General features: G+C 35.0%; 7 protein-coding genes across 9 annotated transcripts; 2 read left to right on the plus strand and 5 right to left on the minus strand.

Moving 5' to 3' along the window:
* LOC104783138 (MADS-box protein SOC1-like) lies at positions 2,468–6,863 on the plus strand. 2 transcript variants are annotated; one of them, XM_010508238.2, is made up of 8 exons: positions 2,468–2,536; positions 3,410–3,622; positions 5,505–5,586; positions 5,744–5,805; positions 5,900–5,999; positions 6,100–6,141; positions 6,267–6,308; positions 6,526–6,863. In XM_010508238.2, exons 2-8 carry the CDS (start codon positions 3,441–3,443, stop codon positions 6,658–6,660), a joined length of 645 nt encoding a protein of 214 aa, XP_010506540.1. In that variant the 5' UTR covers positions 2,468–2,536; positions 3,410–3,440; the 3' UTR covers positions 6,661–6,863. The 2 variants fall into 2 exon arrangements, with proteins under 2 accessions (XP_010506540.1, XP_010506539.1); XM_010508237.2 differs by having other exon boundaries at positions 2,487–2,861.
* LOC104783139 (agamous-like MADS-box protein AGL6) lies at positions 8,539–10,779 on the minus strand. 2 transcript variants are annotated; one of them, XM_010508241.2, is made up of 8 exons: positions 10,427–10,779; positions 9,898–9,976; positions 9,690–9,751; positions 9,461–9,560; positions 9,321–9,362; positions 9,200–9,241; positions 8,948–9,102; positions 8,539–8,826 (listed from the first exon to the last, which is right to left on the minus strand). In XM_010508241.2, exons 1-8 carry the CDS (start codon positions 10,606–10,608, stop codon positions 8,823–8,825), a joined length of 666 nt encoding a protein of 221 aa, XP_010506543.1. In that variant the 5' UTR covers positions 10,609–10,779; the 3' UTR covers positions 8,539–8,822. The 2 variants fall into 2 exon arrangements, with proteins under 2 accessions (XP_010506543.1, XP_010506542.1); XM_010508240.2 differs by having other exon boundaries at positions 8,542–8,852; positions 10,427–10,778.
* On the plus strand, positions 13,278–15,119 carry LOC104783140 (histone deacetylase complex subunit SAP18). The gene is made up of 6 exons (XM_010508242.2): positions 13,278–13,427; positions 13,544–13,576; positions 13,690–13,800; positions 13,929–14,024; positions 14,757–14,831; positions 14,930–15,119. The coding sequence occupies exons 1-6, from the start codon at positions 13,320–13,322 to the stop codon at positions 14,960–14,962; spliced, it is 456 nt and encodes a 151-aa protein (XP_010506544.1). The 5' UTR covers positions 13,278–13,319; the 3' UTR covers positions 14,963–15,119.
* Positions 17,185–18,362, minus strand: LOC104783141 (glyoxylate/hydroxypyruvate reductase HPR3-like). The gene is made up of 2 exons (XM_010508243.1): positions 17,883–18,362; positions 17,185–17,803 (listed from the first exon to the last, which is right to left on the minus strand). Exons 1-2 carry the CDS (start codon positions 18,342–18,344, stop codon positions 17,327–17,329), a joined length of 939 nt encoding a protein of 312 aa, XP_010506545.1. The 5' UTR covers positions 18,345–18,362; the 3' UTR covers positions 17,185–17,326.
* On the minus strand, positions 18,379–21,356 carry LOC104783142 (UTP:RNA uridylyltransferase 1). The gene is made up of 6 exons (XM_010508244.2): positions 20,214–21,356; positions 19,659–20,027; positions 19,342–19,565; positions 19,190–19,253; positions 18,912–19,108; positions 18,379–18,823 (listed from the first exon to the last, which is right to left on the minus strand). The coding sequence occupies exons 1-6, from the start codon at positions 21,354–21,356 to the stop codon at positions 18,586–18,588; spliced, it is 2,235 nt and encodes a 744-aa protein (XP_010506546.1). The 3' UTR covers positions 18,379–18,585.
* LOC104784427 (probable carboxylesterase 9) lies at positions 21,806–22,812 on the minus strand. Its single transcript, XM_010509454.2, has one exon. The coding sequence runs from the start codon at positions 22,787–22,789 to the stop codon at positions 21,809–21,811; it is 981 nt and encodes a 326-aa protein (XP_010507756.1). The 5' UTR covers positions 22,790–22,812; the 3' UTR covers positions 21,806–21,808.
* LOC104783143 (probable carboxylesterase 8) lies at positions 23,764–25,015 on the minus strand. Its single transcript, XM_010508245.1, has one exon. It carries the CDS (start codon positions 24,936–24,938, stop codon positions 23,952–23,954), a length of 987 nt encoding a protein of 328 aa, XP_010506547.1. The 5' UTR covers positions 24,939–25,015; the 3' UTR covers positions 23,764–23,951.

A 26,997-nucleotide genomic window follows, 5' to 3' on the forward strand; every position in this document is an offset into this window, starting at 1 on the left:
GTTTTATGGACAACAAAGGAATCTGTCCTTTTCGTAGGGGCGTTCACAAATTAGAAACGTGATTTTATAATTAACAAAAAAAAATTAATAACATGTATATTCAAAAATAGTGATAAAATAACGATCCACTATAAGAAAATGATAAGGATTAGAAGTAATGATACTATAACGATACGTTATCATTATATATGTGTAGACAAGTGACACTGTTTCAAAATTTGTAGGTTACAACACTATTTTGATGATATATTTTGTTCTATTAATATCATAAAAATCTAAACACCTAAAAGAAGTGAATATACAGATAAGGAAAATGAAAACAAAGGAGCGAAGAAATAGATTTAACCTAAAAGAGGAAGCAAAGAGGTTAAAAGAGGTAAGAAAAGTAGGTCCATATAGTTGCTAAAATATTGTTTGTAGTCAATTTTTTTTAATTATTTTGGAGATATATGCGATATTTTTTTTGGGGTCCCATGAGAGGACCAAAGTGTGGAGCACGATTTATCTTATAGAATTAGTAAAACAATAAAATATATTATTATTGTCTTGGGATTTTTCGATTGATGAGAAAAAGTAAGAGGTGTGTTTTCGAATTATCATTGGCTAGCCTTTGTACGTGACTGTACGGACGATGTTGATGTATTTCTAATATTGTACGCTCTTTTTTTTCTTTCCCCCCTTTAGTATATTTCTCTAATTCTTGTCCGTCAATCTCTAAAAAATAATTTTAGTAACTTTACCAACAAATTGTTCATTCTGAAATTTGATTTAATACCAAGATTTTCTAAAACGACATGAACTGATAACTCACGAGTGGTAAATTTACACTCACATATCCGTATCAGTACCATTTTGGAAGTATATATACATCTTATAAATGCAAGGTTTCATTTCATTATTACATGGTTTTTAATAGCACCCAAGAAACTTGTGACTAAACGCATACCAAATTTTAGCAATTAATGTTTCAATTTTTTTTGTCTAAACTATAAACAATACATATCTCATACTAATTAATTTGTTTTGCATGACATGTGAAAAGATGGATGTTTTTTTTAACCATTTAACATATTTGTAGTGGTTTAAAATGGAACTGAAAACGCCGATGAAAAAAATTGAAGCATATATAGTCCCGGTCCTATCTATCTCACGTTTGGTGAGACATATTACTAGCTTGCACAATCTTTTTAATTTTAGGACGAACCCTTGAAAAAATAATGAATAGGTGGTTCAGTCAGTGCAGATACGATTGTTTCTAGATTTATCTAGACCAATTAGAAGTGTCCGTATTTACTAGTAACGATAATGTTAACAAAAAACGAAAACAAGAAAACGATAATGCTGCTATAAATCTGAATAGGTTTTGAAAGAGATACATAACCAAACCGGGTTACACATGTGTAAACTTATAAGAACACAAATAATAAAGATAGATATAGATACAAGTATACAACGATTCACTCAAAAAAATGTGTGTATCCACAAATATTTTCAGACCTGTCGGTGATATTTAATATATAAAGTCACCAGAGAGAGGATGTTTATTTTTTTCGAAATAAGTAAGTAGTTTGCGTGGTCCTCCCTATATAGGTAAAGATCATTATACTTCGATTAACCATTTCATCTCCAAAAAAGGATTATTTTTGGTGCCACTAGGCACTAGGGTAGACAAGACGTTCGATAAGCTGAACTATTATTGGATTTCCAAGTTACGTTTTCTTTATTCTGTATAGAAAATTATAATCCGAGGGACCAAAATTTGCCTCTTTAGACACGTCGCTACTCAACTCCATATATATTGATTGGTGGCAATTTAAGTAATTGGGGATTTGATAGTATTTGGAAAGTATAATTAACGATTTGTGCGCCAAAAGTAATATTAAAAGCTGATTACATATTATAACAAAGAGACTATCGACTAAAGAGACTTGAAATTATATAGTTAACAAAAAAAAATGTGCTAGATAAATCTTTTCCACTAACATATCCGTTTATCATATATTTGACCAGCAATATACAAATCAAATATTACTTTACCAGTTAAATTAGATCTTATGGTTATCCTCATTTTCGTAACGATAACAAGTGGGGCATATAGGTACGAGAGAGTATTTGTGTCCACATTTAAATCCAAAGATTTTTTATTACATTAACAAAATGATAAAAGAAATCATATAATAATAAGAATAATTTTGACAGCCAACTCCATCTACAACTAGATAGATATTTATGGAGGGAAAGAGATGTGTATGGAAATATGTCCATATGTATCAAAAATATGCTATTTTTGGTCTTTCATAAGGCTTTTTTCCAAAATAAGTAAAGGATGAGGTTTCAAGCGTCCATCATATTTGCGACACATATGACTCTATTTTGCTCCTACTTTTCTCTCTCTCTATTTATTTTAATATTTTTTAATTCTTTCTGCAAAGAAATAAAAATATATATAAAAAAGGAAAATGATAATTCTACGACACCATTACCATAACTACAACGAGAAGAGGATCTTTTTTAAGGAGAAAGCAGAGAGAGTGTTGTGAGTTTTTTTTATTTTCTAATAATTTTTTGTCTTTTGTTTGTTTCTTTTATTACACACACAAATAGATGAAACGAGGAAAGCTACTTCTTTTGCTACTTCCATAAAAAGGTCCTTCCTTTAGCAGAGAATCAAGTTTGAGCTAGAGAGATCATCTTCTTCCTTCTTCCTCCCCTCTCCATCGCCCTCCATTAATGCTTTTTGAATTTTGTCTCCTATATCTCTCTCTCTCTGGCCATATACAATCGTGTGCCTCTTCTCTTGATATCCCCCAACAAAGGTTCCTTCCTGGTTAGGTTTTTTATAAAACCCTTTTAGCCAATCGGTACGATCTCTTCGTCCTTTCTTTTATTGGCCTTTTGACTCTTTCCATTTATCTTTATGGATCTAAAACCTTAGATGGGTTTGGTTTCATTTTTTGTTCGATTTGATGTTTTGTTTTCTTTCTCCTGAATCTCATGAAAAGAAGTTGCATCTTTCAAATTAAACCAAAATAAATGAAAAGTTTCCATCTTAATTTCATTTTATTTTTGAAGCAATCCATGTCACAAGACTTGTAGATCAAACTAGTGCTACTTTAGATTGTTTTGCTTTTTGGGTACTTAAAATAATCTTCATCCCTCGTTGACTTCGTCAGTCCCCCTCTTCCTCTCACCAGAAAACAAAAAGTCCTATTTCGATCACCTCCATCTTCTTTTGTTTTTTAACCTACTCGTTTTGATTCACATATATGATATGGGTTCTTTATATATATATGTGTGTGTGTGTATGGCTAATCTTGTTATTGAGGTGGTTGCACCATTGATTTCCTGTTTATTGCAATTTGTTTTTAATGGAATTAATCTTTTTTTTTTGTTATATTAAATGTGAAAGGGAAATTGCTAAACGAGAAGTGTGATAAGAGATGGTGAGGGGAAAAACTCAGATGAAGCGAATAGAGAATGCAACAAGCAGACAAGTGACTTTCTCTAAACGAAGGAATGGTTTGTTGAAGAAAGCCTTTGAGCTCTCAGTGCTTTGTGATGCTGAAGTCTCTCTAATCATCTTCTCTCCCAAAGGAAAGCTTTATGAATTCGCCAGCTCCAAGTAACGTTCCTTCTTCTTTCTTTTTTTTTCCTATTAATCTTTCTATTTTTAGCTGATTCTTTTTATCTCCTTGTTTATATATGGATTTGTTGGCTATTTGTGGAATCACATCTAATTAACGTTGAGAGGGTGTTAAATGAGTTTCTTGGTTTCTACAATATTAGGGCTATTATTAAAGTAGTATCAAGTACATTCTCTTATTTGTTTGTTTTTTTCACTAGTACATCATCTTGTTTAATCGTCTGAGATGATGTTTCTCTCTCTCTTTCTCATTTAGTTTTATGATGTTATCATAAAAAGTTATAAATAAATTGTGCCAAAGAACTCTCTGGAAAGCAATTTTCATCATGCTGCACACATGAACATACAACTCCTTGAGTATTGTCTTAATTTAATTTCTCTTCTTGGGTTTAGATCTATGTTTCACAATCTGGTTACTTTAAGCATAACTGGTTTCTCTAAGTGACGGTTAGGAAATAGTTTCATCATTTATTCCTGTAGATAAATCATAGATCATTCATGCTTCATTTCATGCTCATTCCTATTTCCTAATGTAGCTTAATCGGTCTGCATATTTTTGTTCCTGATTTTGACATAGAAACTCAAGCCAGAACCAAAATGTTGAATCTTTCAACATGAGAAAGAAGTTAATCTTGTACTGTTTGGTAGAAGGGAAACCAAATATGCTTTTGATGAATCATTACTTCTGTAAATGGAAAAAGCCAGCTTTTGATCAGATGTTCAGACAATTTGTCCATTTGGGAAAGTACTTCTTTCTCTCGAACCTACTAAATATAAAGTTAATAAGAAGAGGTCACATGTTTTTTTGGTTTTCTAAAATTGGGGGAATAAAAAAAACAANTTTTTTTTTTTTTCCTATTAATCTTTCTATTTTGATCTGATTCTTTTTATTTTCCTTGTTTATATAAGGATTTATTGGCTATTTGTGGAATCACATATAATTGACGTTAGGAGGGTGTTAAATGAGTTTCTTGGTTTCTACAATATTAGGGCTATTATTAAAGTAGTATCAAGTACATACTCTTATTTGTTTGTTTTTTTCACTAGTACATCATCTTGTTTAATCGTCTGAGATGATGTTTCTCTCTCTCTTTCTCATATAGTTTTATGATGTTATCATAAAAAGTTATAAATAAATTGTGCCAAAGAACTCTCTGGAAAGCAATTTTCATCATGCTGCACACATGAACATACAACTCCTTGAGTATTGTCTTAATTTAATTTCTCTTCTTGGGTTTAGATCTATGTTTCACAATCTGGTTACTTTAAGCATAACTGGTTTCTCTAAGTGACGGTTAGGAAATAGTTTCATCATTTATTCCTGTAGATAAATCATAGATCATTCATGCTTCATTTCATGCTCATTCCTATTTCCTAATGTAGCTTAATCGGTCTGCATATTTTTGTTCCTGATTTTGACATAGAAACTCAAGCCAGAACCAAAATGTTGAATCTTTCAACATGAGAAAGAAGTTAATCTTGTACTGTTTGGTAGAAGGGAAACCAAATATGCTTTTGATGAATCATTACTTCTGTAAATGGAAAAAGCCAGCTTTTGATCAGATGTTCAGACAATTTGTCCATTTGGGAAAGTACTTCTTTCTCTCGAACCTACTAAATATAAAGTTAATAAGAAGAGGTCACATGTTTTTTTGGTTTTCTAAAATTGGGGGAATAAAAAAAACAACCAAAATAGTACAAGACTAATCAATTTATGACTTCCAAAGTTATGTCTTCAAGATTACTTCGATTAAGATTTTTTTTTTTTTTTTTTTTTTTTTTTTTTTTTTTTTTTTTTTAATAACAAGTTTTGAGAGGGTTGCTTTCTTACATTGTACTAATTTAATCTCTGATGATGTAGTATGCAAGATACCATAGAACGTTATCTGAGGCATACTAAGGATCGAGTCAGCAGCAAACCGGTTTCTGAAGAAAATATGCAGGTTAACTCTTTAATTATAGTCTTGCCTATCAATTCTTGCTAATATTTTTTAATATATATCAAAACTGACACAATATGTACATAGGTCACAGGATCAAGTCAAATATTTTATTATGATATATTTACATGCAATAACATTTTTGTGATATAACCAACAGCATTTGAAATATGAAGCAGCAAACATGATGAAGAAAATTGAACAACTCGAAGCTTCTAAACGGTTTGTGATATATACATACTAGCACATTACTCATATTTGTATATATCATGGATTAAGAGTTTGACCATGTAAGTGTTATTTTCTTTGTTATCAGTAAACTCTTGGGAGAAGGCATAGGATCATGCTCAATCGAGGAGCTGCAACAGATTGAGCAACAGCTTGAGAAAAGTGTCAAATGTATTCGAGCAAGAAAGGTATGTATATAATTATTATATATTTATCTCCACATATTATTTTTCGAATTATCTTGTATATAACCACTTATAATTCTAACTTACTTATTATCTGTATTAGACTCAAGTGTTTAAGGAACAAATTGAGCATCTCAAGCAAAAGGTAAAGTGGTTTTTATGGGCGTATAGATATGTATATGCATATATGTAAATGGTGGAATATTCCAACTAAAAATTAAACTCTTGTGCTTGTTTTAACAACTGGAATAAAAAAAAAAACTTTTGCAGGAGAAAGCTCTAGCTGCAGAAAACGAGAAGCTCTCTCAAAAGGTATAATATATTCGTATTAGTCTTCTCATGTTAGGGTTGCAAATGTGTTTCTTTTTTAAAGAAGAAATTTCTCTTCTTTTTTAGGGTTATTAGCCTAGTAGAGTCCTTACTAGTTCTTATTTGTTATCTTTCAATCACCATGACCTTTTCGGTCTAAATATTGTTCTATCTTGTTTGCATCTATTAATTTTGTGTGTAATAATAATTTTTATTGCAGTGGGGATCTCATGAGAATGAAGTTTGGTCGAATAAGAATCAAGAAAGTGGAAGAGGCCATGATGAAGAGAGCAGTCCAAGTTCTGAAGTAGAGACGCAATTGTTCATTGGGTTACCTTGCTCTTCAAGAAAGTGATCGATCCACTCTACAACAAAGGTAACTAAAAACAGGTTTAGCAGTACTACCGAGAGTGTATAAGGACAAGTAACAAAACTCTAAAGCTGCTCCGCTTGTTGTCTTATTTCTCTCTCACTCTCTCTCAGTCTCTTCTCTAATGATGTTCTGCCAAAACTGAACTGCTTGTGTTATGTGTATCTATACATGTTTTTAATTGCACTTGCCTCTCGATCAAGAATCTAAGTTTGGTTATGTTTGCTTTTATGTATCAATTTAACCTTCGGAATCATCAGGAATATTTCTATAATATATACACCTTACTGGTTGCAAGTTATGAAACGTGGTGAAGTGAAATACACAACTTGTTCAAATATATAAGTACTCAAGTCAAGGTGTTCCACAACAGATTGACATTGACCGAAACTAGAGAGCTCTCAAGTTGAGACTAGAAGATCTCAAACCGGTAAAAGTCAAAAGCAAAAAAAGAACCAAAAAAAACTAATGATAATTCACAACGAGAAAAGTACAGTTTTAGCTTCTTCCTTTTTAAGATCGTGTGAGATTCTAATCAAGGTCGGTGACTTTTGGATCTTAGTTCATTTTCTATAAGCATATTCTGATTCCACCAGAATCGATGAGCGATAGATTAAAACTCAATATTTAAAGTTCTCAGCGGCTCATAGCTCAGATGGAATGGGACTCTTATAACCATCTTTAAACACCTGTCCTGAGTCCCTAAATTGTATATTAATTATATGTATCTCATTGATCATGTATCCGATTAAAACTTTTAAAAGTAATTTTCTCCAAAGTAATCTTTCTCGTTTATTTGCTAACATTGGATATGCCACAACGTATTTCATTTACAAAATATGGTAGATATAATATATAACCACCTAATTTAAGTTATAAGCTTCGCGGACAAAGAAGTCGATTGCTCATACCAGCCAGCCTCATAGAGTAAACAAATTAAAATGCTTTGTAAAGAAGCTCACACTGCTCTAAAGTCCCATAATCGATCGATCTAAGACAAAAATTAAAGTATACGACCTAAATCAAATGAATATGTGACAAATAAATATCAGAAACGATTATTTTATTGGCCAAATCAAACTAGATAACTTCCGTATCGCTTTCAGAGCATTTCCCAAGTATTCAAGCTATATATTATGTTTATCATCTAAGCAGTAGTAGTCTAGTACTGGTATATATGATTTCTAATTTCGGAACATCAATCTCCAGTTTGCGACTGATAAGATTTGGGTGTAATGAATGTGTAAACCCGAAATTTCTAGTAGGTTTTTCTAGAACCTATCAAAAAAAAAAAACAAAAAACACGATTTCAATGATTATCGTTTAGGCAATAGATGATATATATAGCATGGCTTTAATATATATAAGGGCCCATTAATTTATTTCTTTAAGGGCCCACTTTTTAAAAGGCCTACTTTGTGATAACAGCCCATTTAAACGGTGGTAAAAAATTGGGGATTATTAAAAAGCTTTTAAGATTTGGTAATAAAACCAAACAAAAGACTAAACACGAAGACTTTTTTGGAACACAGTCGTAAAACACTGTTAAGGTTTGCCAAAAACAAGAAGAGCTCTCTTTCTGAAAGTCAAATCAAGTAACAGCAAATGTGGATCCTACTATAACATCATTGCGCCTTTTCCAAGGAGACTACGTTACATTTTCTTATTCGTTCGTTTTTTTTTTTTTACTTTAGATATCAGTTAATTTTATTTTTTTGTCAACTAAAAAGAAAAAGAAAAACGCTAATTGTTTTTTTCGGAAGTAAAATTATTTACGTAAAAATTTAATTTATTTGTTCAAATTTAATTTATACGTTATCATTTGTAATATATAGATGCTGAAAGTTATTAAAGTTCAGTTCATTTGGAATGTTTTAGATCAAGGGAGAGAATAAGAGGATAAATGAAAAAAAAAAACTCCATACATGCAAATAGATTCAAACGAGCTGGGAAATTAAATGAAACAATCTAGAGTTTTTTTTTTTTATGAAAATATAATTGGGGAAAAAAAACGACTGCAGAGCTGAAATTGGCCTGATCGTGGTGGCCTGGGTGGAAGCATGGTCTAGTCAACTAAGAGTCAAAGAACCCAACCTTGGACGAAATTGGTCTCACCTGGCACATTGCTCTTTGTTACCGAAGACCCTTCACCTGGCACGTAGTAATGTTGTTGAAACCTAATCCAATATATACCAAAAACTTGTCTTTATTACGACCTAATCTAATTTCTAGTCCATTTAACTTCCAAAACAAAAACTGATCAAATTGTTACCCTATTTGTAAAAAGGGTTCGGTGTTGCAATCCACTGAATTTGGATGAGAAGACACAGCCGGAAATTCGGAATTGTTTGTAACACCGCCCACTGATGCAGCTGAGTTTGCCCATAAGTCTTGAAACGTTTTGAAAGCATGGCCTTCGCTCTCAAACTATTAAAAAACCAAGTCACAATTATACAAAAAGGATGATCCCATATACATATATAGTTGCATAAATTAATTAGTATTTGGTGATCTAGAATCAAACCTTAATCTTGAGTTGTTTGTTTATGTCTCCTAGTTGCCTCTCCTGCCATTTCAAAAATAGATCAATTGATATGCAAATATGTTTATCAATTTGGTATGGAACAATTATATTTATAGCTTGCCTTTTTCCTTAGATCTTCCATTTCTTCCATCATGACTTGTGTCTGCATTAATGTTAGTTGAATGGTTAGACAACCTGACTTTTTTTAATAAACATATATATGATTTGAAATGAAACAAGAACAAGTCTAGATTATGCGACCTTGCGCTGACGAGTAGCGGTAAGAGCGGCTTCCAGCTGCCTCTCAAGCGCTTGCAGTTCCTTCACACCCATTTCTCCAAGATCTTCTCCAAGCAAATTCCTTTATAATTAGCAATCAACACACACACATTTAACTATATAGATAAGATTTGCAACTATATACATACATAAAAGAAGATGATAGATAATAACGATTTGATTTCAAGGGACTAGAAAACTATGACTAAACCTATTAGTGCGCACAAGAGAGTCGTATTTGGATTTAAGCTTCGTCACCTCCTGACTCCAACTCTGCACCGGCCATATAGATTAATCGATTATATAATACAATGCATATATATAGTAAACGAGAGAATTTGACGAAGAGTGATAGATCATTATCATAAACATTTATTGAGAAAATCAAAGTACATAGACACAAATTCACACACACTTGCCTGTGTAGTCTCTTCAGGCTTATTATTTCCCAGAGAGCAGTTGTAACAACGATTATACCGTTGGATCGTTCTTGCAATTCTACAAATTCATTATATATAAAAAAAAAGATAATTGTTCTTGATAAAGATTCGTTTTAGGACAAGAGCTCTAGCTAGATCTTACGCACTCTGGTCTACAAGGGAAAACCTAGGTTGGTTTTTTAGAAAAGAAAAAAAGAAAACCCATTTGCAATCTGACATCTTTAAGATTAATTAAAGAATCAAAGTCATTCAATCAACAAACTATAACGTACGGACGGACCCATAAACTTATGATAAAGGATCCGAGAGAGAGAGATGATATAACGATGAACCCTAATTTCCAAAGGATAAAAGACACAGCCGTAAAGAATATCCACGAGTCAAAAACATGAATCGACTCTTGAATCGTACGATATAACCAATAATAAAAGAAGTCACTTTAATCGATTTTCATAAAAAAATTAAGCCTAACTTTTATGATGAATAGAAAGAGATATATTTAATATACCCAACACTACCAAACTCGTAGAGCTTTCCACGGCTTGAGAAGATGATGAGAGCAACTTCGGCATCACAGAGAACAGAAAGCTCATAAGCTTTCTTCATCAAACCGTTTCTTCTTTTTGAGAAGGTCACTTGTCTATTGATCGTGTTCTCTATCCTCTTCATTTCCACTCTTCCCCTTCCCATCTTTCTCTCTCCTTTTCTTGATTTTGATTTCTTCTTCTTCTCAAGAACTGGTAACTTTTAAAAGTATATAAATCAACGGAATATTAATGTCGTACACGATAATGTGTTTCTACATACTCTTTTATATTGCTATTGTTAGGTTAATATGGTGATTTTTGTTTTTTGGACAAAAGTTTAATATGGTGAATAATTAAATATATCCTTTTAAATTAGTTATTAGCCGTCTTAAGTGTGATATCAACAAATGAGATATTTTTTTTGTTAGAGAAAAAAAATGGGGTCAATATTTGATGGAACAAAATGATAACTCTGTCTTCATCGTTATAGCTAGATTCCTAAGAATGGAAATCAACTTGTAACAGTCGGACCATCAGAAATGCTTTTTCCTAGAGCTCGATTTTCAAAATTCAAACTAAAATTCATTTGTTTTCCAAATGTTATGGCTCTTATTGTATTTTGTTGTTGTTATAATTGTTGTCTTTTTTGTTAAAAATGATCACTATATTCAGATAAAGTTGGTTTTTGTAGCTGTAAAAAAAACGGTTATATATTGAGGTGAAGCATTGATCTATATTACATACGTATTTCATATAATAATACTACAGTATATCTTAATTTGAATAACCGTGATTCAGAGGTTTTTGGTTAAATTGTACTTGACCTAAAGTCGGACGAAGTTAAATTACCTGAGAAATTAATGATGACTGGTTTTTACTGATTTTGGAACTTTTAATTGGTCAAAGAAGTGGAAGAAAATTCATCATTGCTTTTGAATTGCTCTCTCGCACAGCTGGTCTAAATTAGTACTAGTAAGATGTAAGGTAAATTTGTCCTTAAATAAAACAAAACCAGCGTGGTTTACCCTTGAAAATTGAAATATTTTTCCTATTTAAATATGTATATAAAAATGTATCCAGTTCTTACATATTGAGGTGTATATATGTACAGTTTGATTACTAATAATATCAGAAAATAGTATTTTTTAATGAAGTTATTAATGTTGTTTTCACTTGCGATATTCTGTTCTTCAACGTTAATCATCGGTAATTATTAGATTTTTTAACTTTGTAAGTTAGAGAATGGACACTTGACACCTCAACTAGTTTTTTCGCCAGTTCAGTTAAAAACCTCAAGTTAATTTTCGGCTAATGAGACATAGAAGCTCAATGGAATGAATTATCAGATCATGATCACATGCATAAATCATACATATGTTAAGGCATCCTCTCTTTTGTATTGTAGCCCTTACGTTTTTTATCAATCAGTAGGCGTGTCAGTGTCTTTGTGGTCTTACAAAAAAAAAAAAAATCAAACCTCATCACCTCCACATTCTTACATATTAGCTACCATATTAGTATCGTGTTTTTGTCCGAGGTTCATAATTAAAATCTAATAAATTAATTATAAAAACTTAATCAATGTATACATATAAAAAAATATAAAAATATATTTCATGTGCTTCGATTAGTAAATGTAGTAAATTAAATGTAATTATTTGACCAACGTTTAGTTATATATTCTCGTTTGCTAGAGAAACAACACATAACTTTACCAGAAAAACAGAGAATTATCACAATAATATATGGAACAACAACAAAAAAAAATGGTAAATCTCTCTCTTAAGCAAACACATAAATTGATGATACATGTATACTAAGCATAAATCAACCAATAAACAAATTGTAATCTCTAGTAGTGCGGAGACGTAAAAAAATAGCAGACTAAATACAAGCAAAGAAAAGAAAAATCAATAAGTAGATCGGACACTGACCAAACCGTTCTCGTTGTGTCCAATCGAAGAAATATAAAAGAAGAAAAAGTCGTAAGAGTTGATGACATAAACCCCTTTTATGTTTGGACGAGTTTCATAGAACATGGTGGACAAAAATGATAGATAGTACTACACTATTTAGTATTTTTCCCTTTTTATAAAAACAAGCCATGTAAAAAAAATGTGTATCAGTAGTTCACAGTGACTGTATATTAATTTGTTAATCTACAAAGATGCGAAGCAAGTGGTGGTGGTGGTGGTTAGGGGCATGCCAAATACGGAAAGCTAAGCAAAGAAGAATCGGGTAGTCTTCATAATTTCATACTTTTCAGTTTATAGTAATCTTTCCTTTTTATCATCTCTTTTTCTTAAATTTCCTCACCAATTTCTCTTTGTTCAAATTACACTCTTTTTGGAAATGAGCACTGCAGCTTCATGTGAGGTGTAGGGTCATTGCACCTTATCGTCTGAAAAAAACGTTAAACCCTCTTGACACATCAAAACGTTCAATGACCCTATTTTGTTCTTTTTCATACATATATATATATATATATATATATATATTTTTTTTTTCTCTTCTTATTAATTTTCTTTTACCATTTAACTATAAAAAGAATGATACAAAAGGAATAGGCAAAGAACAGCATGTGGTCTTTTTTTAGTGGGATCCTAGTTGAAGTCACTTATGCATTGAATATGGGATTAATTGCTTTAACGACGTAAAAAGGCAAAAATTATTTGTTTGTAATAATATAAAAGGCCATTGACGACGTAATATTTAAAAGAGTAAGGCCCAAATATTTGTACAAAAAGGCCCATTAGGGTAAAATAACTATGGGCCTAGAAGCAGTCCAATTAATCTCTGTGCAATTTCCATTGGTAAACCTCTTTCTTCTTCTTCTTCTTCTTCGTTCAGATTCTTCGAGAAAGAGAGAGAGAGATGGCTGAAACAGCGAGAAGACAAGGTGGAGGGAGACCATTGCCGCCACCTCCGAGAGGCGTTAACCAACCTCCTCGCCCTAAACCTGAACCCGTCGATCGCGAAAAGGTTTGTGTTTTCGATTTCGTTTTCGCGAATCGTTGAAACTTCCATCTTCTAGGGGTAGGGTTTTATTTTGTAATCTGCACTCACTGATTTCGTAATCTTTAACCTTTGAATCGCAGACATGTCCCCTGCTTCTTCGTGTTTTCACCAAGGTTCGTTTCGCCCACTCTTTTGTGTTCTTCTGATTCTTAATCACTCGAGAAATTAGCTAATAATGTTCGATTCTGAATTTAAGAGTGAAATTAATTGGGAGTTTGATTTGCAGAGTGGTGGTCATCATACTCAGGAAGATTATGCTGTGAGAGGCAAAGAACCAAAGGATGAAGTTCAAATCTACACTTGGAAAGATGCTACTCTTCGCGAGTTAACTGATTTGGTATGTCGTCTTGTACCTTTGAGATTTAGATTGGGTGCTCAAGAGAACAGTAATTGTAGTGCTTGCTTAAAGATGTGTTTTTTTTGGTGGGATGTTTCTCATAAAAGTAAAAAAACTTCATTTTGCAGGTGAAAGAAGTGTCTGTAGCAGCTAGGAGAAGGAATGCAAGATTGTCTTTTGCGTTTGTTTATCCTGACTCGCATGGTCGCTTTATTGTCAAAGAGGTTAGATTACTTTTTCTTCACAATCTTGATCAGACATATTCACACACACACAGACATATGGTCTTTGATGCATTCTAGAGTTTCTGTGTTTTCCTGCCATACCTCTTAGTCTTCACATTTAGCTACAAATCATTCAGAGTTTTTTTTTTATCAAGAATGTTTCACATTTGCATTGACGACTCCTTCTTCTCATGCTTATTGAGTTTTGAAACTTGAGATGAGAGACCACATTACTATAGTTACTACAGAATGCATAAAGTTGTACTAAGCATGTTAAGATTATTTGCATTGACGACTCATCTTCTCATGCTTATTGAGTTTTGAAACTTGCGATGAGAGACCACATTACTATAGTTACTACAGAATGCATAAAGTTGTACTAAGCATGTTAAGATTATTTGCATTGACGACTCATCTTCTCATGCTTATTGAGTTTTGAAACTTGCGATGAGAGACCACATTACTATAGTTACTACAGAATGCATAAAGTTGTACTAAGCATGTTAAGATTATTTGCATTGACGACTCATCTTCTCATGCTTATTGAGTTTCGAAACTTGCGATGAGAGCCCACATCACAGTTACTACAGAATGCATATATTTGATTGAATGGGTGCTTTCAGATTCAATCGTTATGGCTCTACTTACTTGTTCTGTGTGAAGTTAACATATGTATTCGAAGAACCCATGAGAAGAGACTGATCGTGTGGTTGTTTTTGTTAATTGATACAGGTTGGGCAGACAATGTCTTATCCAAACCGTAAACAACCAGATGACAGTAAAACGCTTTCCGAACTTAGGTTTGAGGTAAGTGTGGATGAGTATATATTAGTATACAGCCTTATTGTATAAAATCTATTTTTGACAAAGTATTATAACACAGCAATTGATCAATCTATCTGCAGATTGGAGATTATCTGGATGTGGCAATTTACTAGGAGGATTCTGTATCTCGTTAAGTGGGAGTTAGAGGGAAGAACACATTCATGGTTGTACCATTTCAAACTTCGTTTAGATATATGTTTTTGTATTTTTGGATCTGGTTTGTGATGTCTAATGGTTTAGTATAATATGCTATCCTTTTAGTTAATGATTTTTCTTGTCCTAAAGAACCAAAAAAAAAAAAAAGATGGAAAAAAAACAGCTGGTTTATATTAAAAAAAAAGGTTTGGATTTCAACCGAAATTTACATTTTTATTAGTAATACTAATACTTGTATATACATCTGAGAAGTAAAAAAGAAGACCTAGAGACTAGACACTAGAGTATGGAACAGAGTATAAAAGCAATAGATCTATTTTATGATAAAGCAATAAATCCTGGATGCATTTAAAATAGAGTTGTTTAATAATAGCAAAATAAAAATGAATGAAATAGACTTCGAAGTGCGTTTACGCTTCCCCGTATCGTTTCCAACGTTCCGTTTGATTTGACATCAGCAGAAAAATATGAACGTTGTGAACGGTAACATTTTTTACCGTTTGAATCTCAATCCTCTTCTTACTTGGGTTCATATTTTTACAAATGTCGAGTACTACGATCTGTTTTTATCTCTTTAGTTCTGTTCTTCCACCTGGAGTCCTCACTCAAACTATCTATCTGATTTTATCTCTTTAGTACTACAATCTGTTTTTATCTCTTTAGTTCTGTTCTTCCACTTGGAGTCCTCACTCAAACTATCTATATATCTCATCACCCGAGAGAAACAAACATAAAGCGTCATCTTCTTACAAGGTAAACACTACTCTGGTCTAATTCCTCTAGTTTTTTTACCATTAAATGCTAGATTTACCTGTTCTTCTTCATCTTTTCATCATCTTGTATGTATGGAGTTGAACGTAAAGTTAAAAAGTCTCTGTTTTAAATCCATTTTGTATGTACATATATATAACTTAAACGATGTGGACAATAAACTTAATTTTAGCCATATGATCATAAACTGAATTATTTAGTTAGATATATTTTTATATATGTTTCAGTCTAAGAAAACATAAAAAAATGAGGTTAAATTATCTTTTATGAAAAACGAAGAAAGGATATGTTGACTTTTAAAATGCTTACGATTTTTATGTAAGATATGCATGTTGGAAAAAAAACGATTGAATTGAAGATTGATTTTGGTTAATTAAAATTTTGCAGAGGGTTGTTGAAGACGGAGAACGATGCCTTGGGACTGTTTGGCGTTTTTCCATCAAGCTTTGCCAGACTTTGTTGGAAGTTTTGACTAGAGATAGATTGTGCATGTGGCAACATTTGTATTTTCTTTTTTCTCTTTCTTTCCTGATAAAGATGTGTGTGGGATGAATGTTAGGCATAGATGAATGTATAGGGTGTGAATGATATAGCTGAATGTTAGGGTGTGAATGGTATAGATGAATGTTAGGGAAAAAATAGATGAAATGGATAGGCATATATGAATGTATATGTGAATGATATAGATGAAAGACATAGATGGATGTATAGGGTGTGAATAATATAGTTGAATGTTAGGGTGTGAATGGTATAGGCGAATGTTCGGGAAAAAATAGATGAATGGATAAGCATAGATAAATAGGGTGTGAATGATATAGATGAATGTTAGGGTGTGAATGGTATAGATGAATGTCAGGGAAAAAATAGATGAATGGATAGGCATAGATGAATGTATAGGTATAGATGTATAGCGTGTGAATGATATAGATGAATGTTGGGCATAGATGGTATAGGGTGTGAGTGGTATAGAAGAATGTTAGGGAAAAAAAATAGATAATGGATAGGCATAGATAAATTAGGATGTGAATGGTATAGATGAAATGCGCGTGATATATAGATGAATGACAAAAATGACCAACGCGAACTTTAGCCAAAGAAACAAATGCTAGACTACAAAAGCTACAAAAAAAAACAAACATCCAAATCGCAAGTCCAAAAGTGTAAACACCCAAACAATGCAATACATGAAAGAAAAAAAGTCTGAAAATCGCTAGTTGAAACACTCAAAATGGGTGGTTGTCAAAAGAGAAATCGTGCTAGATACACGCAAAAAGTAAAACACTAGTCGAAAAATAGCTCGACCCGTACGCTAGTCGAAAACACTAGAAATACGATTAAAATTGCCGAAATCAAAAGAACAGTTTTTGACATTGCTATAAACTTCAATAGTGAAAGTCAAAAATGCTAGTTGAAACTTGAAAACAACTTCTCTTGACGACAACTTTCTCATCTTTACACCTTGACAACAATGACACATCAAAGAACAGGAGTTTTTTTTTGGTAAAGATCAAAGAACAGGAGTTAAAAGAGGTTTATTAGAGAAGAAAGCTTCAATATTCCAGACCAAAAACATTCCCAAGTTGTTCAAGACCTTCCAGAGACGTATAAGCACAGTGTGGAGACAAAACAACATTATCCAATTCAAAAAGCTCCTTAGGAACATTAGGCTCATCTTCAAAAACATCCAAACCAGCTCCACCAATCTCACCTTCTCTCAAACATCTCACCAGTTCATCCTCATCGACTATAGCCCCACGAGCGACATTAACGATCACTCCTTGCTTACCCAGAGCAGCAAAAACATCTCTATTGATCAAATGCAATGTCTTATCAGTCAATTCACAGCAGATTATGAGTGCATCACTGTTAGCTGCCATCTCCTGTACGTCCGTGTAATAATGATACGGAACAGATGGTTTTCTGTTTCTTGAGCTGTATGAAATTTGGCAACCAAAGGCCTCGAGCCTTGTCGCTACCATCGAACCAATGCTTCCAAGTCCCACTATTCCGATTCGCTTTCTCCCCAACTACAAAGTTAAATTAGAGAGATTATTAACAAACTAATTAACAAACTAATCAATTAGAGAATAACAAACTAATCAAAACCTTGGAACCGAGGGGATAGTCCCCTTTGAGTGGCCACAACCGTTGCTTAACGAACCGATTAGCGGCGGAGATGCGCCGGAAAACGTCAATGAGTAAACCGACGGCAGTATCTGCGACATCTTCCGAGTAGCTAGAGCCAGCGTTGGCGACGGAGATGTCTCGACGACGACACTCAACTAGGTCAACGTGGTCAACGCCGGTACTGGTAGTAACAACCAAGCGAAGATTCGGGAGGAGGCGAATCAGATCGGCTGTGACGGGAACATGTACAGGAGCTATAATAGCGGAGACGGGGTGAGACTGATCGGCCAAGAACTCAGGAAGAGGGAGCGGAGACTCGAAGGCTTTCACAATCTCGAACTTGGTTGAGGCAACGAAACTATCGCCCAACACTCTCATGGCGGCGGGACGTTTAACGATCAGGACACGTGGCAGAACCTGGGTGATGTAGCTCGTCGTCATCGTAAATTATTTTGTAATAGTCACACAATACAAATACAAAGACAAGTTTTATAATCCACCCATCCATCACCATCATATAAACAATCTTCAAAATCAAAAAAGACATTCTTTTTTTTCTGGGGCTGGGTCACAAGAAAGAATCCAAATCAAACCAACAAAACCAAAAAAAACAGAGCGTTGATCTTTCTAACCCATAAAATATTATATACATACAAGCCAGACGAATCCGATTCATTGTTTTTTAGTTGTGGCCTTGTCCATTATTATGATCTTCAGGAAGATATGGTTCGAAAAGCTTGGCACATGGGTTACGATCTTGATGCATAATCTCTGCAGCTCGTTCGAACTCTTCTCTCAACACTCTGATACTGAACTTGTCCACGACCCTGCCCAGATCATGGCTCGTCTCAAACGGATCCTCTATGCATATCAAATGCCTATCGTTCCCAACCCTTCTCGTCCAGTCCTTCTCTCGCTTCCTGCAGCACATACATTCATTTCATCTTAGATTGTTGCATCACATATGTTACAGACAGTAAGTCTATTTACTTTTTCTAAAAAATTTACCCAAGTATGGAACCGGTGCGGACTGACACAACAGTATTCGCATAGTCGTGAGCATAAGCCCAGTAGTTGAAGAATCCCCAAACCAGCTCAGCTATGGTCTCCCTGTTACTTGATCCAAAGTTCTCCAGTCTATCAACATCATCAAAGTATGAACACCGGATATTATCTACCCGGACTGAGTATGTAGGCTTCATTTCCTGCACCAAGTAACACATAGTTTAAATAAAAAGAAGACAATTCATTACATTACATAAAGAGGGTATTGTTACTCTATACACCTGTAAGCAAGGAAGAATTGGCGGCCTACGCAGCTGCAAGAAATGGATACACATCAGAACATACCTGCAAAAGTAATTGAAAGTTATCAGCTGCAAGTGTGTTTTGTGTGTAATCGAAACAACTTCATTCAAATGTATGGTGGAAAACTTACGCGTAGCTGGAAAGTGTTCCTTGATAAGTTTCATTAACCCTTCTCGACTTTGCCCAATGTTTCACAATGAATGCCAACTGCCTTAAACGCACATCTATCCGTGAATAATCACGCAGGAGCTTTGTGTTTACAACAGCCAACACATTGTTTATGCAGATATCACAAGATATCCCAGTAACCGGATCCATAAGTTTTACTATTGGAACCCTAGCTCTTGTTAGTGCCTACAAAAAAAAAACATGTTTCATAAATATAGGCACCAGATTCACAGCCAAAAAGGTGCATTTTTTTTACATAAGTAAAAGCATTTACTTTACCTGCACATTTTGGAGATTATCTGATTCCAAAATATCCGCCAGCTTTAACAACATGTCAGATTTGTTGATATCATCATCATCGATTGCAAGGCAAACATCAATGTCGCTCTTTGGAAAACCAAAAGAGTTAGCGCATGACCCGTAAAGATACAACTTTGCATGAGGCCATTCTTTGGCAACCAGATTCTCTAGCTGTGCCATTAGTTGTCTCTGCTTTTCCAGCTCTTCTTCTGCAGGAATCAGGGACTTGTACACTGCAATGAAAGGAGCATCATGCCTGTGGATGTCATTTCGACATGCCATATACATTTTTCTCTCTCTTAACCTTTGGGAAAGCAGCCACCGACCCCGATTGTCTACCCTCGATTCCTGATAACAAAAACCCAATTTCAATGATCTTCCCAACCCAAAAAAAGCGTCCTTTCTAGTTCAAGAATAGATTACACGAGCTAAACACCATCACTAAGTGTTCCCAACAAATCATTAGTAGTATATAAAAACTGTTGATTTTAGCTATATCCTATATGACAAGCCTACACGATAACTGAAACGTACCTTGTCTCGAGAAGTCTTGCTATTCTTCTTCCCATCTTTGGCATCCTTATCATCGGTATCAACTTCAAGCAATAAAGACTCAACAATATCTTCTCCAAAATCGTCAACCTCGTCAACACCAGGACCAGAGTTTCCATTACCTTCCTTCTTCCCCTTACTGAGCTGCCCCATTTCCTCTTTACGTTCAATTCCACCACGAGCTTCCTTGTTCAACATCGAAAAGGAATTTGCAGCATCAGCTGTTGATACAGAGTGTAGACTTGTACCCTTAGGTGGTCCAGGATGATCTATCTGTTGACTAAGATTGAACTTGCTCTCATTCTGAATAGATAATCCTCTTAACCTATCAGCCTCAGCATTAAACTCCCACATTGCTTTATCATGATGATTCCTCTGGAAACTATCATCACCCTTACTTAGTAAATTCATATCCCACCCTCTTTGGTTACTCGAAAAGCCAGGAGGAGGAGGAGTAGACTTGAAACCCCTGACGTTGTTCCCAATAGGACCCCAGTTACCTCTTCCGCTGTGGCCTCCTCTAAGTTCATTGAGATCGTGATTCCGATGATGAGACAAGTTTGGATCCGCGGGATGATTCCTCATAAGCTGTTCGTGGTGCTTAGAATCAAACATCAAGTTCCCATTACGTAATCCATTAAGGCTTTGAGTAGCATCTCCAGAGAAAGAACCAAAAACAAGCTGCCGAGTCTCTGATTGCGGCGGCGGTGGTGGCGGTAGCTGCTGCTGCTGGTGTTGCTGAATCATCGACTGAAATCCTAATCTGTAAGCATCTTCGGGAGATAGCCTTTGATTACCATCGAATTGGTTCGAAGGGAAAGGGTTATGCGAAAATTGAGGAAACCCTAACAAATTAGGGGAAAGATTAGGAGGAGGTGAGAAGGCGAGTGGCCAAGAAGAATGACCACCGGGACCGTTGTTAGAAGAAGAATGCCAACTCGAAGGAGGAAAAGGATTCACGGTTGGACCAACGGCTGCAATGGCTGGATCGAGATGCTGAGGACCTCCTTGTTGTTGTAACGGCGAAGGTCTTGTGTTCTTCTGTTGCAGAAGTGATAGAATAAAATCTCCGACGTTGTCCGAAGGTGGAGGAGCTGCTGAGTCAGCCCCACCACCGTCCGCCATGGAGTCAGACACCTTTTTACGGCGAAACTGAAATCACTATTGCCCTAGTCGGAGACCTTTCAATTTCTCAATGACCACTCCCCCAGATCTCTCTCTTTCCAAGGTTTAACGGATCTCGTCTCTGTTTATTTTTATTAATCAGGATTATAAATAAAAAAATCCTACATCGGACGGTCAAGATTATATGTCTAGGATTTTTTCTTTTTTTTTAAAAAAAAATGATCAATATTTTTTTTATCTGTGAAATATTGAATGAGTGAACAATACTAATATTTATGAATTCCATGTAATTATGAAATTTACGGTCTTTTTGTTACAATTTATTTATGTTTAATGTATTCAATTTCACAATTGATAGAAGTATAACTAATAACATAGTGTAAGTGTGTAACCAAGATCTTGTAATGGTCATATTTTGTATAAATAAAAATAATGGTTAGATGAAAACTTTTTTAGTTGATAAAATCTCTGATCATATTAAGGAGAGCGACGGCTCGTCGTGGATCAACTAGCTCAATGCCATGGAAACCAGCGTCGTCAAACCTTGCTTCGACTCTAACTCCAGCTGTAACCAACAGATTCAAGAAATCTTGTTGCCTATCCAACGACGTGTCTCCACCGTAACCGATCACCAAACATCGTCCAAGACGTCCAATTTTCTCCTTCTGCGGCAAGTAACCTTTTGGATTACAGTACCTATGATCCCTATCGACACCTACGGGTAAAGATAGTTCCCACATGGCGTCAAAAGCTGGAACCGGCATTACCGGATCGGCGAAGTTCTTGAGCTCTGACTTCGTCCTCGTTTTGCCGCCAAAAAGCGGTTGGTAGAACACGCAACCGTCGATTTTTAACGGTGTTAAATCGCGGTCTAATGACCTGAGTGCTAATTGGAAAGCGATGTTGGCGCCGTTGCTCGAACCGCAGATGTAGCATCTCGAGAAATCGGCGTAGTCTCTAAGCCAAGGCTCGCCGTTGGCTGAGTCAACGGCTTGTTGTTTGACCCAAAGAAGGGCGTCTAGTGCGTCGTCGTATTGAGCTGGGAGTCTATGCTCAGGAGCTAGACGATAGTTTACGGAGACAATGATCACCGTTAGCTCACTGGCCATTTGAGAGCAACCACGGTTATTCGCGGCGGAATCGGCCGGGTAAAGGACCCAACCGGAGCCGTGGAAATGGAGGATGATTGGGAGACGAGCCACGGCGTTATCATTGGATGGTAGATTGGTTGGTCGGAATATACGTATGGCTACACCGGTTTCTTGGTTAATGGTGACGTCTTTGGAAGCCGCGAGCTTGCCTGGTGAGGGATCTGTGTCCGGTTTAACTATCGGCCAGAGGAAGTGGCGGGTGCAAGAGCCGTTGGGGTTAATTGTGATGTTGAGGTGTTTGTATGCATCAAATGCGTGACGAGACTCCTGGCCCTGGGACATGGTTTTGGTTTTTTTTAATTGTGTGATTAATAAGAGGTTAACTAGGGGTGATTAAGATGAAATCTCTGAATGTTTTTATGTTCCTATTCATCTTTTTGTGTGTGTGTTCTATGATTAATGGAGCTTAAGCTGTGATTAGGATGAATTCACGGATTGTTTGTGGTTATGATTTAATGCACTTTAATATTTGACCAAAATCAAGAATGTTTTGAAATTTTGTCTAAATGAGGAATTAATGTTCTACATTTGCTTGTGTATTTGAATGAGTCAACATCCCTTCAAACTAAATTNTGAGGGATCCGTGTCGGGTTTAACTATCGGCCAGATGAAGTGGCGGGTGCATGAGCCGTTGGGGTTAATTGTGATGTTGAGGTGTTTGTATGGATCAAATGCGTGACGAGACTCCTGAGACATGGTTTTGGTTTTTTAATTGTGTGATCAATAAGAGGTTAACTAGAGGTGAAACTTTGATTAATTAAGATAAAATCTCTTAATGTTTTTATGTTCCTTTTCTTTTTGTGTGTGTGTTCTTCTACGTTTAATGGAGCTTAATCTGTGATTAGGATGAATGCACGGATTGTTTGTGGTCATGATTTTACGCACTATATTAATTTTTGACCAAAATCAAGAATGTTTTGAATTTTGTCTAAATGAGGATCAATGTTCTACATTTGCTTGTGTATTTGAATGAGTAAACTAAATTAAATTAGATGGAAATTATATCTTTTTTTCTTAAAAAAATAGATGGAAACTATTAGCATTTCATTGTATACATGAAAATAATCAATTCAAATAGCTAAGAAACGTATAATTTCAAAAATCTGGCAATCTAATCTCTGTACAATTTAAAGTTGCATGAGTACATCTTTTTTTTTTTCAACGCATGAGTACATCTAACATTGTTCTTAATGCAATTTCCAAAACAATATATGTAGATTGCTGATCGTCATACCAATATATTGATCACAAATATATACTAGTAAACTGAGAAGATACGTCCAGTATTATTATTTCTCGCCTCGGGTATACATAATTTCGATAACAACATGCAGTACATTTTTCAATTTCCCCACACATAATAACTTGAAATATTTAGAACTTCACTCACTTATACCCCCTCGAGTTAAAACATCGGGAAAAAAAAAACGTAAAGATCGGACTACTACATGTTGGAAGATGGACCAGTTGAAGAACAACAACTCTTGATAAAGGCCTCAACGGTTTCGTATAAGGCCTTGGCTTTGTTCCCATCAAACAGCTCGCAAGCATGATACCCATCTTCATCAAACCTCGTCTGCACGTGCACTCCACGTGCCTTCAGCATATCCGCCACGTGTCTCTGACGATCCACTAACGGATCTCCACCGTAACCGTTAATGAGAGTCGACGGGAAACGTCCCATCTTATCCTTTTCCTGAGGCCCACTGCTCTTAACGGGATTGCTGTACACGTGGTCACGATCCACACCGTCCGGTAAACAAAGTGACCACAGCAGATGAGTCGCTGGTAACGGACAGATCTTATCGTCTATAAGCCGTGACTCAGAATCCGACGGCTCAACACCGCCGAAGAAAGCTTGGTTCATTATCAGCCCTTGGATCTTAACAGGAGAGAGATCCGTATCCACTACACGCAACGCCACGTTGTAGACGATGTTTCCTCCTGAGCTCGAACCCATGACAAAGCATTTCGAGAAATCCACACCGTCTTTCAACCACGTGTCGCAATCACCACCGTTGGTTGCGCCACGAGCTTGATCACGTAGCCATAAGACTGCTTCGACGGCGTCTTCGTACGCCGCGGGAAGACGGTGTTCAGGTGATAAACGGTATTCGACGGAGAGGATAATGGTTTGAAGACGATCAGCCATTTTGGTGCAAGATTCATGGAACGGAGCGGAGGCGGCGCTGTAGAAGAGGAATCCGCCGCCGTGGTAGTAAACGATGATCGGGAGTTTGGACTCCGGCGGAATATTCCGGGGCTTGAAGATTCGGATAAAAGTGTTGTTGGTTTGGTTTAGTGGGATGTCTTTGGACTGTTCCGTTGGGGGCAATTTGGGGAACTCACGGTGTCTGGTGAGTGATCCATCTGAGTTTAGTGTAATGTTGAGGAACTTGTATGGATCACTTGAAGGTGGAGGAGCTTCCATGGATGATGCTTCAAAGATAGAGAGAGTTAGATGTTTTTTTTTTGTTTTTGAGGTGAGAAATGTGTGATTATAAAGATGAATTAGGTGAACTAAAGTATATGAGAGGTTGAAAAATCAACGTTTTCATTAAAGATTGGGATTTTTCATTCAAAGCTGTAGTTGGATTTGCCTAAAGAATCGTGCAAAATTTGCATATATCTCTCTCTCTATTATTAGTGTTTTCGATTAAGACTACTCTGTGTACAATGTAATTACGATTGAGACTAGTTGTTTATAAAAACCTAATATAACGGCTACTATATTATGTACCATAACAATCGACCAAAATAGTTAATGTGCATTTAACAAAAAAATCATAACTCCTTTCCCATATCAAATGAATTGTTAGGTTGGCCCATCCCATGTACAGAGTATAGACTACTACATAGTTACAAGTGTTTTGTTTTTTGTCAATATGAACAAATTACTCGTAAGGCCGGCCCATCATAGGCAGTTGACGGGTTGATTGTTTTGGTTAAATCTGTAATTGGCACGAAATTTTTTGAGATGCATGCATTTTAATTTTTGAATTAGCACAAGTATATTCTGTCTCCTAAAGATCATAACCTCTAATTGTGAAATACCAATGGTCCAATACCATGAAAATATTCAGAGCACTACAAAGTGACACAATAAAGACTCTCAAGAATGGTAACAAGTAAAGTTCTCTCTCCTTTTATCAAGAATCTTCAAACTCTATATAATCTTATTATAAGCAACTCAAATTCCTGTTTATCAAATTGTAGGATGAGGACTATCATCCTCGTGCTAAGCTTAAAAAAAAAACGAGAGGTCAGTTGCTTTGATCAAATCAGCTATATTGACATTGTTGTAACAGCCGCTCTTCTTCAGTTGGTTCCAAAACACCCTGAATTCGATCGAGGAAGCTGGTGTTAAGGAGAAACTCATTTCAGAAAGTTTAATTATGTTGGTCTTTTGTTAAGAAATCTGCTGCTGTTACTACCTCTTATAGGAAAGAAAAAAAGAAAACATATTTGCAGGAATGATGATTTTAATAAATATGTTTATGCGCGCCTCTGGTTCCTGATACACAAGCAGTTTTATTATTGCATTATTTTGTTTAGCCATAAATAAAAAACAAGCAAAAGCTAGAGCAAAATCCAACTGTAAAGCTACAACTTGGGAGCGATCCATGCATCGTGGAACAAATGTAATTCTGTAACCCTATAGGGTTCTTATATAAATTCTGTCTTCTATTTTAGTTACATGGTAAGTGTAAAAAAAAAACAAATGGAAACACGTACGGACGTACAAAGAAATAATATATATTTGCTCTTAAATGCTGCGCCGTGGAAAAAGGATTACCATTGGATGCACTTAAAAAAGAATATTAATTGTTCTCTAAATTTCATTATTTTTGTACCTTGATTTATAATGATTTTTCCATAGGTTTGACAACATTATGTTATGTATTCGTGATTCGTCATAAACTTCTGAGTATTCATGCATGCTAACGCTATAAATAGTTAAGGGCAAATATCATGAAAACCCACTTTCTCCTAAAGTATTGTTACAAAAACCCACTTTCCACTCATGGTATACTTTCCCAAGTTTTTTGCTTATTTGTCCACTTTCCTTTTACATTTTTGCCCTTACTAACAACTTACCTCTCTTTCTCTCCTTCTTTTCTCTCTTTTTCTCTTCTTTTTTGTTGTTAACACTTTAACAAAGTAAAATATATTTATTTGTTATCATAAAACAAATTTTCTATTTATTTATATAAAATATGTTATGATTATATATTTTCTACATTTTAAGATACATATTGCTATATTTTTTATGAATTTTTAGATTATACAGTATCCATCAGTCGTTGAACATTTGTTCAATTATAAGTGGATAATCAATTGCAGTATTGTTAATAGATAGTTACTTGTGTTTATTCATACAAAATATACATACATAAATTTGGTTAGATCTTTATCCATAGCATATTATCCATAACACAACATAGACCAAATAAGTACAAAACCCTTTAATTCTAAATTTTAAATCCTAG

Source organism: Camelina sativa, chromosome 4 (genome assembly GCF_000633955.1).
Source record: "Camelina sativa cultivar DH55 chromosome 4, Cs, whole genome shotgun sequence".
NCBI lineage: Eukaryota > Viridiplantae > Streptophyta > Magnoliopsida > Brassicales > Brassicaceae > Camelina > Camelina sativa.

Bases quoted from the DNA above. Each gene is read 5' to 3' on its own strand.
- LOC104783138 (XM_010508238.2), top strand. From the start codon at position 3,441: ATGGTGAGGGGAAAAACTCAGATGAAGCGAATAGAGAATGCAACAAGC. The intron at 5,587-5,743 runs GTTAACTCTTTA...TATAACCAACAG, and splicing joins TTTCTGAAGAAAATATGCAG to CATTTGAAATATGAAGCAGC. The intron at 6,309-6,525 runs GTATAATATATT...TTTTTATTGCAG, and splicing joins ACGAGAAGCTCTCTCAAAAG to TGGGGATCTCATGAGAATGA.
- LOC104783141 (XM_010508243.1), bottom strand. From the start codon at position 18,344: ATGACGACGAGCTACATCACCCAGGTTCTGCCACGTGTCCTGATCGTT. The intron at 17,804-17,882 runs GTTTTGATTAGT...TTAACTTTGTAG, and splicing joins ACTATCCCCTCGGTTCCAAG to TTGGGGAGAAAGCGAATCGG.
- LOC104783140 (XM_010508242.2), top strand. From the start codon at position 13,320: ATGGCTGAAACAGCGAGAAGACAAGGTGGAGGGAGACCATTGCCGCCA. The intron at 13,428-13,543 runs GTTTGTGTTTTC...TTTGAATCGCAG, and splicing joins AACCCGTCGATCGCGAAAAG to ACATGTCCCCTGCTTCTTCG. The intron at 13,801-13,928 runs GTATGTCGTCTT...TTCATTTTGCAG, and splicing joins TTCGCGAGTTAACTGATTTG to GTGAAAGAAGTGTCTGTAGC.
- LOC104783143 (XM_010508245.1), bottom strand. From the start codon at position 24,938: ATGGAAGCTCCTCCACCTTCAAGTGATCCATACAAGTTCCTCAACATT.
- LOC104784427 (XM_010509454.2), bottom strand. From the start codon at position 22,789: ATGTCCCAGGGCCAGGAGTCTCGTCACGCATTTGATGCATACAAACAC.
- LOC104783139 (XM_010508240.2), bottom strand. From the start codon at position 10,608: ATGGGAAGGGGAAGAGTGGAAATGAAGAGGATAGAGAACACGATCAAT. The intron at 9,752-9,897 runs GCAAGTGTGTGT...TGGCCGGTGCAG, and splicing joins AGCCTGAAGAGACTACACAG to AGTTGGAGTCAGGAGGTGAC. The intron at 9,561-9,689 runs GTTTAGTCATAG...CTAATTATAAAG, and splicing joins TCTCTTGTGCGCACTAATAG to GAATTTGCTTGGAGAAGATC.
- LOC104783142 (XM_010508244.2), bottom strand. From the start codon at position 21,356: ATGGCGGACGGTGGTGGGGCTGACTCAGCAGCTCCTCCACCTTCGGAC. The intron at 19,109-19,189 runs GTGTATAGAGTA...TACTTGGTGCAG, and splicing joins CAATTCTTCCTTGCTTACAG to GAAATGAAGCCTACATACTC. The intron at 18,824-18,911 runs GTAAATTTTTTA...TATGTGCTGCAG, and splicing joins CGCACCGGTTCCATACTTGG to GAAGCGAGAGAAGGACTGGA.